This window comes from Pundamilia nyererei, unplaced genomic scaffold (genome assembly GCF_000239375.1).
Source record: "Pundamilia nyererei isolate P.nyererei 1_Seehausen unplaced genomic scaffold, PunNye1.0 scaffold00177, whole genome shotgun sequence".
NCBI lineage: Eukaryota > Metazoa > Chordata > Actinopteri > Cichliformes > Cichlidae > Pundamilia > Pundamilia nyererei.
The window spans coordinates 819,001-831,130 of NW_005187578.1; the positions used below are offsets into that span (position 1 = coordinate 819,001).

Here is a 12,130-nt window from a genome sequence, read left to right on the forward strand (position 1 = left end):
CAAGAGGAAGCTTTTCATTTCCAGCAGCAATATTAAGTTACAGCCTCACCAGCTTCATTAAGGCCTGAAAACTGCTGAAACAAAGTGCGAACGGAGAGCCGAGGAGAGGATCTCTCTCATCATTCAGATACTCACACGAACGCGTGGTAGAGCAGCGCCCATCCTCTCGGCCTCTCCAGCGCGTCGTAGATCAGGTTCTGGATCTTCCTCTTGCGGATGTTATTCCTCTTGGCCGGCCGGGCGTAGTTCAAGGGGGTCTTGGCCAGCAGCCCAATGCCGATGCCCTGGGAGCTCCGCTTGTAGTCATCCCGGCCCGGAGCCACCAACAGCAGGGCGCCATCCTTGTCCGCTCCTGTGGTGCTTTGGTCCAGTAAGTCCCCGGGCGGAGCGCCGGAGGGCTTCTTCTGCTCGTCCGAGCCGCTAACGACGGTCCTGGACCGGAGCCCCATGGTCAGTGCTGGATGCCCGGTGTGGGCAGCATGCCATGATCCGGGCGCTGGATCCGGAGACACCCCCCTCTCCTCAGCCGCGGGTCATTTAAGGATGTGGTCCCCGGCGCGAAGGGAGGTGCTCAGCAGTGTGACTGGAGAACGGGAGGAAAGGAGGAGTGATGGAGGGAGAGGAGACAGAAACGGAGCGTTACTACAGGAGAGCATCGGCATCTGGTACAGCAGCGCGAGGACAATGTGCGTAAAAACCGCGCATAACATGCACGCGCTGATCACCACGAGAACACACGGAGAGGTGAGGCCGACGCGGAGTGGGATATAAACCCACTAATGCGCAAAAACAGCTCCTTTTCCCGGGAACACAGTCTCCGTGTAACGCGACACGAGGCGAAAACACACCTGATCACACCGGGCGATCCCATCAATCAATAATCTGTAAAATAGAGCAACAATTGCCCACTTCCCAAACAGCCAGCACTCCCCCATAAACACACACACACGGGATAGACAAAGACCTGGCGACACACACACACACACACACACACACACACACACACACGGAATCAGAGAGCGCTAACACCACCGAGCCCTACCGGCAGCGCATCCCGGCCATGGCTTCTGTCTCCGGGGCTCCCAGCCTCCATCCACCTGCAGAGGAAGCGGTGCTGAGGCGGAGGAGGAAGAAGAGGGGGAGGATGGAGACGGAGGATGAAGAGCAGAGATGCTGCGCGAAGGAGGTCGATACTGAAACTGAAGCGGAGGAGAAGCAGCAGGGAGGAAGATGAGAGAGAGGGAGAGAGAGAGAGGGAGGCTTTCAGCAGCAGCAACGCAAACGCCCCGAGCGCGCGCACTCACACATCCAGGCATGCATACGTGCACGCGCTCAAGAAAGCGTCCACCATCGCGTATTCAGGAGGAAAACGCGCCTGTAAACACAGGTAGATGCAGGCAGACGCGCGCACGACAATCCGCTCAGTCATGTAGAAGTGCACGCGCCTGTGTGCACATGCATGTGCAGGGAAACGGGCTCTTTAGTTCAGAGGCAAAACAGAAAAACAGAGTTACATAAAGACGAAGCTTCCGCTCCTTAAAGGGTTAAAAAACAACGGACACACGGAGCGGACTTCAGATTCTTTAGAAACATCATTTAAAGCGCAAATCTCACCACTGACCTTTGCTTGATGGGTTTACGTTTTCTAAAAGTTGGACTTTTTGTAAAATTTCAATAAAATCAGAATGAAGTGTCTTTAAATTTTCCCGTATGGCTGCATGTCAGCTGTTGTTTTCTATGTTTCAGTGCAGAGGCCAGGAGGGGTCAGAGGCTCTGCCTGCCAATATTTGTTGTTTGAAAGTCAAAAAGCTCAGATAAAAGAAAGAAAAGACGCAGAAAACAAGCAGAGAGAAGAAACAAACCCCACAAAACCGAGTCCATAGAAAACAAAAATCCGCAAGGAGACAAAAATAACTACAAAAAAAGATTCAAATTAACCACCGAAGCAAAAAACACAGCAAATCAGTTTAAACCTTGAAAACTAAAAAGTCTTCAAAGTGAAGCAAAAACAACCTGCTGATGCCAAATCACCACAAAGACCTAAAACAATCTCACAGAGACGCTAAAAGCCACAAGCTGATGAACTAATGCAGAAAGAGCACAGAGGGAGGTAAGACCGATCAAATCCGCCCCTTTTCCATCAAAGCGACCTCACTGAGAAAACACTCAGTGGTTTTAAGACAAATGTAAACAAGAACCACTGGGAAACATTATGCGTACAACAAAAATGTCAACAATGGAAGAACAGAACATAAAAAAGTGAGACAGCCGGTGTTTTATTATCCAGCTCTTACATTTCAGGTGATCTTTGATTTGTTAGTTTGCTGTTCTTAGACATTGTTGTGTTTCCATTCTGTTCCTCTGTGTTAGGTAGGCTGTCTTATTTCCTGTGTTATTTTGGCAGCCTGCGTTGTGTTTATCTTAATAACGTTCAGCTGTGTTTAGGTCCCGCCCACTTCCTCTTCCCTCATTATCTCTCATCTCTGTCTTCCTTCTTTTCTCCTGTTGTGATGTTGAGTTTCTAGTGATGTGCACAACTACTCGACTAGAAACTAATCATCCTTTTGTCCCTGGTCAGTACCTGATGTATTAGTCATGCAATCAAATTAATATTTAAACTGATGCCCAAATGTCAAAGTTGTTGTGTCCTAAATGCTATGTAACCACCAGATGGAGCTGCAGCTCCGACATTGCTGTAGAAACATGTAGGGAGCATCTTTTTGTTAAACCTGTCACTGCTCTGTATTTTAAAAGGCAAAAGAGCAAGATTAAATGTAAGTGGCAGAAATTAGCTTCCTGTGAAGGGTGGATGGGCTCAGAGTGAGGAGTCCAGCTCCTCAGAAGGGCTCAGACTGCAGCCACTACTGCTCCACATTGAAAGGAGGCAGTGGAGGTGGTGGCCTGCTGGATGAGGTGTCCCAGGCAAGTGAAATGCTTGGATGAGTTGTTGTTTTATCATTTTATTAAAATAGTTGTTATGAACTGTAGAACAGTGTGTATTATTTGTAATGTACAACAATGCGCTACACAAAGATTTTTCAATGTTAATTTGCCGTATTTTAAAAATATGTGAACATCTATTGTAGTGTTGATATTTTCATATTTAACATCATTTTTATTTAAGTGTTTTTCTTCTCCACTATCTGTTTGGAGTTTAACGCTCATCGTTCACAATGCACGATGCCGTGCAGCTACGCAGCGTGATTCATTACCGAAGAACGTAATAAGCCACCAGGAACACTTCCTGTTTTATTTTGAAATCTGTTTTACCTTCTGATTTGTTCCTGTTCCACCTGTCTCAGTTCACACACTCGCTCTCAGTGTAGTTGTTTAGCGTTGGAGCCGCCGCTCCTGTTCTTCTTCTGTGTTCTCGGCTTGTGTTGGACTTTCTTGGTTTGACGACGTTTCTGCCTTCGCTGGCTGCCCAGGTGTGGATGACTCCTGCCTTCTGGATTTTCCTCTGCTTCCATCTCTCCTGATTTGGATCAGGAGACCGTCCTTGACCGTTACACTTCTCACCTTAAATGCCCTAACCTCCTGTTAGTAAAGCTTCCTGATGATTGATTCTCAAACCTTTTGAAATGTGTGCTGGATCTTAAACAGAGAACCAGCAATGTGTGGGAGGAGACGCTATTGACCACAGAGTGTTCACAAGGCCGCACGGCGGCAGATTCTATCATAATAAAACACCTTTCTGTGAGTCTGCGATATGTTACGGCACCATTTGCTGCTTTACAGCATCTGCCATTGTAATTTGAAGCATGAAGTCAGCAGCTGCAGAGAGTTTGTAGCAGCAGCTTCCTGAGAGCATCGCCTTCAGCCCCCACAACCAGCTGCTTCTTCTGCACACGTAGAAGTTTCTCTTCTGTTTTTAAAACAGGCGCCATCCAGGGAAGTCGTGTCAGGTCAGGTTATTCATAAGCACATATAAAAACAGCACAAGTGCGGCACAGCTGAATGGAATAAAACAGAGCAGCTGTGTCTTTACGCGAGATTTACAGATGTTGGTGACGTCCTAATTTGAAGGAGCAGACAGTTCCAGAGTTTAAGTGAAGCTACAGCAGAGCCTGATTCCAAAATAAAAGCTTTAGCAATAAGCAAAAGTGGATGAAACAAAGGTAGGGACTAGTTTCTCACAGTGAGCAGACGAGTGAACATTTTAATCTTCACAAGGCTTCCTGTCCTAAATCCTTAACTAACCAGAACGCATGAGCAGAGTGCTCTTGTTTTATGAGCTTAGTCACCTTCCTGTGTGAGAACGCGTATCGTTTGTTTATTTGTCTTTTTCATTTACCAGCCGAGTGCTACTTTCACTTTACATTTAATTCAGTGAACTTTAATTGAGTGAAGACAGAAAATACTCTCCACAGTGCGGGGCAGCACATCGTAACACTGTGAGCTCATTTTATCACAAAGGTCGATTTAGAAAGATTTTCAGGTGTTCAGGAGGCTTCAGGTGTTTGAAGGAACGCGTGAACGTCCATATGTGTCATCGGCTCTGCAGCTCAGCCTCCGCCATCTCCCGCTGTCTACTCTGAGATTCTCTGCACATTACCGACACCGTGAATCTGCTGACTCCTCTCAGATTTTTACATTTCTTTGCAGAAAAGCTGAGAAGTTCCTCTGAAAGCAGAAGCAGGCGTCAGTGTTGAATATTAATGATTCTGGTCCCACATGGATCCACTTCTAAAATATATAAAGTTGCAGGTTTGGCCTGAGGACATAATAAGTGAGAAGAGGTGATAACAAGAGGACACTTTGATAACTCAGACGTCACTTTGTTGTTCAGGTCAACTTGTACATGTGTGAAGGCACCACTAATCCAGGAGCCACGTTTACTTTCACAGACTCACACTAACACTGTTACGATTAACTACATGCAAAACTACAAAACGAGGACTGAGGTTTATTTAAACGCTGATGAGCACGGCCTGGACTGCACAAGAAAGGATGGAAAGAAACACAAAACTGCATAAGGTGGAAGCAGGAAGACTGGATGAAGTGATGAAGACAAGGACGAGTGAATTTACAGATGGCTGAAAACAACTTTCAGCCATACATTTCAGGTTATCCCAGAATTTTGACGTCCAGCTGAAAATTCTGAGAAAATAACTTGAAGTTGAAAAAGTCATTAGAAATGTCAAGTTCTCTGAGATTAAAACTTGGCTACGCCTGGCAATTATTATTTTATTCATTTATTTATTGTCAGTGGTGGAAACGCAAAACAGACAATCCAGCAATGAAAGGACTGCATCTGGGATAAAGAGCTACTCCTAACCTTCAAAGTAAAAACAGGAGAAACTAAAATACAACACTGACACAAGAAAACTAACAAGAAACAAAAAAACATCTTTGTGGCCTGGGAAAACCAGGGGTGTCAAACATGAGGCCCGGGAGCCAGAATCAGCCCGGCAAAGCATCCAATCAGGATGGACAGTGTTAGGAAATTTGAAGGAGGGCAGAAATTTTGGACTTTTAACTGCAATTTCCTACATTTTTACAGACACAGACCTCGTCCTCATACTATTTTAAATAACAACTACGCGATTAAACGATTTGTTTTTCTACCTGCTGTTTTCACAGTATAAAGGACATCTTCTCTGAATGAACAAAACTTTTCTGTCATTTCTTAAATTTGATGCCCAGAGAGTCGTGCTGAGAGATTTCTCTCATTTACTGCAGCAGCATTACTGCGTCATGTGCAAACACACAGGCACGCTGCTGAAACTGCTCTTCTTTTTCCTATATTCAGGATTTACCAGTGAAACTTGTTTACACATCTCTGGTTTAAATGTTGTTTCTAAGAAATCTTTGATTTTGATTCTTTGATTTCAATTATTTTATGATTTTTAGGTTGTAGTTGTTAGTGGTTGTCCACTACAGAGCCGTAAGCTTGAGAACACAACACACGTCTCGTTGTTGCCTCCAAAGAGCACAAAGTCGGAGCTCTGCAGCGTTCCGTCTCTTTCAGGTCATTTTTCGGTCATTTGATGTGATGATCATGAAATGAGCAGGAAATGTGAACTCTGATGACGCAGTTCGGCTGTTTGATGCATCAGCCTGCACGTACACTAACGCAGACACACGACCGAGGCCTGGATCCTGGAAATATCTGCAGTGAATTGTGGATGTGCAGGGAAGAACAATGAGACAAAGTCAGAGCCGCTCTTTCCAGGAAGGAGTCCTGTGTTTGACCACACAAAGGCTAACAGGATTTACCCAGAAGAACAGAGCAATCTTAAAATAGATTGATTGCACGTCTTGGTGGCCTTTAGTATTTCTGCTTAATTGGTAACGGTCGTCGGATTTGACTAATTATCTGTATGAAAAACGGCCGAACGAGTCTCTAATTGAAAAAGCAATAATTTGACTCCAGCTGTCTGCTGCTGTACAGGACGGTCCGCTGCTTCCCAGCTCCGGGTGGACAGATGGGAATCAGACCATAAAGCTTAGAAGAAAATGGATTTTCCTGATGGTCTTTCCTTTTTTTAGCTTTCAACTCCATTAAATCCTCCAATGAAGTGAGTTACAGCCTCTTTGCCCTAATCTTCTTCAGGAAACTGCGAGGCCTTTTCAGAAGCCTCTCCTGCCTGCGGGATTCAAACCTGTGACCTCCTGGTCACAGCCAGGTATTTAAGCAGGAGCAGATTGATGAAGCTTGGCTGAACATTTCAAAGCTCCCTGCAAGTGTCAGTTTGTGGGTGTGAGGTGTCTGATGGACGAAGGCTCCGATCAATACTTGTGTCCGTGAATGGAAGAAGATTTGTCATCCATGTAATTTTACAGGCTCAGAATAGCACGCCGTCCCCGAGCAGAGACCATCCGTCCTGCAGGCGGCTGACAGCTGGAGTTATGTGATGATGCAGCAGCATGGTGGGAACCTGAAGTGCCCTGCAGCATGAATGTTTGGACACATCGTTTAAAGTAAAATAAAACGCAGATATGTCGCTTTAAACATGGCTCCACACACAGACTGTATGTAGAAGATGGACATAGCTGCAGTGATGTCACAGTTTAATTTCTGTGGTCCAGATGTGAGCGTTGTGGCTGTTGCTACATCAGATTGTTGGAACCAGATTAGAAACTCAGATTTTTCTGCACTCATGTGAAAAAGCCTTCTTCCTGTTCCCGCATTTCACAATAAAAGTCCTCAACAAATAAACTCCACACCTGCTGCAGTTAAAGAAACAATTTGCAGATCCTACAGATTTCAGGATTTAAAATAAAAATATTTTCTCTAGTGTTACACATTATGTAGAGGAGGATTTCATAATGTTTAATAGATGTAATAATAAAAACTGTTACTGTAAAAGTCACTTTAGATATTTCTATCAGCGTGTACTGCATTGGTTGAAAGTCTGAGATGAATGCTTCTGATTATCTGAGACAAGTTTAATAAAAACTCTGACATCTTCCTCTTCTCCTCCTGCACTGAAACTCCATCTTCATCATCCTTTGTCCACCAGCCTCTGCTCTCCCTCCTCTGCACATGTCCAAACATATCAGCCTCACCTCTCCACCTGAGCTGTCCCTCTGATGCGACTGAGCACCTTCAGCTCTGCCTCTTCTTGTCATTGATGTTTTCTTGCTGTGAGTTTTCACTCTTCTTATCAAATACAGGAAATAGTGAAAGATAAAGCATGTCCAAACCTGTACCAACCATCAGTACTGTACATTTCAACATTTCAACACACTCAGAGACGGAATCAAGAGTTACTGCTCCGCAAGAAATAAACTTCAAGCTGAAAGCAAACATGTATCATGTGTGTGATGCAGATGCGATGCTGAGGTGAACATAATGCACGGATCTCAGGTAGCAGTAATTTTACTGTCACCATTTCACGTCAGTCCGCGGAGTTTGTAAGAAAAGTATCTTAACAGCAGACAAATGTCATATTTTCAGATCCTTTGATATCCAGTAGAGACACGTCACCATAGAAACCAGGAAAACTGTCTTCTCCAGCCTCCAAATGTGGACTTTTGTTGTGCTTTAGAAGCAGAAAATCTCAGTTTGTGTCCACAAACCTGAATCTGAACACACAAGATGAGGCCGCACAATTTTAATGCATGACAGGAAGTCGGCAGTTGGTGGTGACACACTGACCATATCTGGACGGGTGGGCGGAGTTATCAGCTAACACTAGCTTGGGCATAAAGAGTACAGTTGGCACAGACAGACACCTGCTAATGAATCGCGAACAGACTAAAGTCAAAGTTTAACTGTGGGAACTGAAGCTCAGACTTTGGCAGCCGTGTTTAATCAGGGTTTCTGAACAGTAACACTGTAATGAGTCACAGCCGGGTGAATATCTGCCTGTTTACAGTCAAAATTATCCTCCGTAACGTTGAGCTGAAGCCAGAAACACGCTGAGGCTGTTGCTGTTTCCAGATGAGCAGCTTGCATTTCACGATAAACCTGATATGAAACGTCCTCGTGCGGCTCCACGTCTCCGCCGTCCTCCGGGGTCTTGGACTCGTCACCTGTCAGGTGCAGCAGACGGTTTTTCTGTTTTATTCTACACCCTCCCCTCAGCTTTCATGTCTGAGAGCTGCAGGCACTGAGGTGGAGCCGACCAGTGTTCGGGCCCACAGAGACCTCCTGAATGGACCTGTTCTTTCCTCCCCCGTCCTCCATGAAAACACCTCTTACAGCGATGGAGCAGCGATGGATGAAAACTGAAAAGCCACGTCACCGTTTCAAACTGCTCGTTGGTTCATACCAAACCTGAAGGCCTTTATCAACAGAGGAAGTCAGGTCAATCCCACTCTTCTTGAGACTTCTGTCATAAATAAGGAAAACTGTATGTACGTTCACAGTCTGTGTCTGTGGAGCGGTGACAAATTAAAGGAAAAACCTTGAATGGGTGACCTGTGCAGTGAGAGGGTTTTTTGCTGGCAGGGCGTCCTGAGTGATGGCCTCTGTCCTCACTGATGAAGTATTTCCAGCCTGATGGAGCGGTCCCCCTCCACAGGACGCGAGGGCTCACTGACTGGTGTGATGAAGATGATGTGGATCATATGCTTGGGCCTTCGCAGACCTCGGGCCACCCACGGCGACTCTGAGCAAGGCGTTTGTCAGAAATCCAGCCGCTGAATAATTAAAGGTGTTACAGGCTGCTGTGTCATATCTGCATGATGTGGCCGACTCTTCAGCTGCACAGACAAAGAGAGGAGGAGGAGGGGGGGGGGGGGGGCGGGAAACTGAGCAGAGTCACTTTATTTAGCTTTATGTGGACAATGATGACTGTTGTTGTTTTAAATTACGGCGCTGAGATGAGATACAAAGACCAAAAAACGTTTATTTCTGCTGTAAACTTGGACAATTTAACTCTGAGGGTCTGACTCACTGCCTCAAGTGGAGATCACAGGAACTGCAGTTTGGAGGTTAATACACATATTGGGAAAATCTGTGCTAGATAAAAATGACTGTCAGCTGCCAGCAGATTTATCTTTGGTATAAATTTATTTAGGTTATTTTCAGAAGAACTGGGATCGTTAGTAACTTCATCATCTCTGCGGTGTAGGACCAGCGGCTCAGGCTGGTGCTGTAAAGTTGTGGAGATATTTTCTTGGCCTTCTTAGAAGCAGCTGAGCATCGTTTAAAAGCTGACCATCTCCATCTCTTTATGACCACAATGCGCTCATCTCATTGTGGATATGCTCCTGATCCAGGCCTGTGCTTCACCGACAGGGTGGGGTTGGGTGTTCTCGGCCAACAGCTTCAGTCGGCGGCACTGATGTTGAGCGTTCACTGATGTCTGTGAACACCGGCTTCAGGGTGCCACGCCCACCTTTAATAAACCAATCAGCTGTAACTAAAAGCTGCCGTTTGGCTTTCTAAGAGATCAAAATGAGACTGAGAAATGGACAGACACTTTAAACGTGTCTCACAGAATAAATTTTCTGTTTCTACTTGGATGTCTCACTTCATTTTGCTGCGGATAAAGTTTCCACGAACTCTGTGACCCAGTTTGGTTCGGGGATGGGATGAGCGGGCTCCCACCAGCAGACAATCATCCTTTTAAGCGCTGCTGTATCCGTGAGGGATATGCTGTAGACTTTTCATTAGCACATAAATTAAATGTCACTAAGTAATAAAACCGACTGACGCACCTCCTTCCACGAGAGGTGATGGTGCTCTGGTGTGTGTTAACCTCCGTGATGCGAACACGTGAGGCCGCCGTGTGATTCAGTGCTCGCTCAGTTGAGGTCGTCGTGAATCAAACCGCCGTGAAAAACGACTTTGTCTGTCAGCTCCGAGCTTCAGTCACAGTCCAGGAGATTCACGACTCAGCATAAATGATAAATCCAACAAATCACCACGTGGCTTCTGAGTGTGGAGGACACATATCGTTAGCTTCATAGCATAAGTGCCTAAGTCATTTTTTTGTGATGACATAGGCAGACGGACAGGATGATGCAGCAGTGGTAGGGGAGTAAAGTTAGGCAAAAATCTCAATTTGACCAAAAAATGACTTAGGCACTTATGCTATGGAGCTAACGATATGGAGGTATAACGCAGCTCCTCCACCCAGAGGAGTCCATCAGACGAAGGCTCCACCTGGAGCTGCTCCTGAGATTATTTTGGATCCATCAAAGCAGCTCACTCTCTGCCTTAAAGAAGCTCAGTTAGCTCCTCCTCCATCAAGGAAGCTGTCTTCTGATTGGCTGCCCCCCACAAACAGAAGGTAAGAACAGCACGGAGCTTAGAGAGTTTGTCTCAGTACAAAATGTAACCTCAATAATTGAAATTTGGACCATGTTTGATGTGAGCATCCACCACTGGAACAGCACACGTATGGAAATAAGGAATAGTGGAGAAGTCCACTTTATGGACAACATTTCCCGTGAGGAGAGTTTCATAAGATTCCTTCTTTGACGTTCACGGGATAATAAAGAGCTTCCCACAGGCTGCAGAGCGAGCATCACCGCTCTGCATCAGCCCTTCGCTGCAGCGCAGAGATGGCGAGAGGGAGGAAACCAGTAAATTATTCATCCCAGAGAGGAAAGAAGGCGAAGAGGGAGGGAACCCAAAGAAGGAAAGGCCAATGTCTTCTCAGACCAGTGCCACATAAAACCAAACATTTTCCTGCCCAGCAGGGATCCAGTCTCCTCACTGGGTCACTGGGCTCTGCGTGCAGCCGCACGGCGAGGACGTAACCCCGCAGAGTGACTGGATGGAGTAATTAAGCTGAGATGCAACCACCTCCAGGGTGTTCCTCCACTGTGGTCCTCTCACGCTTCAAGGTTTGATGTGTTGCATGTTCAGAGATGCTCTTCAGCATGGATGTAACATCTAAATATCTGAGTTAGAGTTTCATCTCAGTGAGACTTTACCTGGATAAATAAAGGATACCAACAGGCTTGGGGTGATTGCTGCTCACTGGGTGTATCCCCCTTCTTTCGGGGGGCTGTTCTGTTTAAACCTTAGAGATGGTTGTGGGAACCTCCCAGTGAGAGCTTCAGCAGGTCGTCTTGACCATGCCCTTATACCCAAACACACAGCCATGTGACCGGCTGAGTAGATATTTGTGTTAGCGAGCAGTTGGACACATATACCAAAAAAGTGGAGAGTGTATATGTGGTATAAACACACCTGACATCTGCCACATAAGGTGGACCTGTGGCACGCCGAGTCAAGCTGCAGGTGTGAGCCACATTTGTGCCAGAATATCTGAGGTTTCTGGCTGTAAACTCTTCTTACTGTATTGTATTTGTTATTTACGGCCTGTGAAAGGAGAAACATGATAACATCACCAACGAAGCACTGAGTGGACTCGGCAGCAGAGAGTTCAGAGAGGCTGAAATGCTTAAACCTGACATGTAATACTTATAAAATACAGGAAAAAGAAGAAAACCTGAGGAGACGAATAAAAATAACTGGAGGCTTTTCTTCCCGCTCAGAGACGAGTGTGATCGGAAGTCTGAGGGCTCGGACTGAAAGGAAACGGCGAGCGTTACGAGTCAGTACTGTCTGACCAGGGTCAAAGTGATGAGGCGGTGCTGCTTTCACAAAACGAGTGGGACCGTCCGCTGTCATGGCAACAGACAAAAATCGATGGAGCTCGGACAGATAAGAAACGGGTTCTTGTGTCTCTGAATTTAATCAGACGGCAAGAAAATCTGGTTC

General features: G+C 45.9%; 1 protein-coding gene across 1 annotated transcript in view; it reads right to left on the bottom strand.

Moving 5' to 3' along the window:
• The window catches only part of kcnq3 (potassium voltage-gated channel, KQT-like subfamily, member 3), a 105,741-nt gene extending 103,365 nt beyond the window's left edge, over positions 1–2,376 (bottom strand). Inside the window, exons 1-2 of the mRNA XM_005746361.2 lie at positions 2,295–2,376; positions 136–583 (exon numbers count right to left, since the gene is read on the bottom strand). Coding sequence (XP_005746418.1) covers positions 136–449 — 314 coding nt within the window. The 5' untranslated portion in view covers positions 450–583; positions 2,295–2,376. The remainder of the gene's footprint in view (positions 1–135; positions 584–2,294) is intronic.
• Between the last annotated feature and the right edge of the window lie 9,754 nt (positions 2,377–12,130).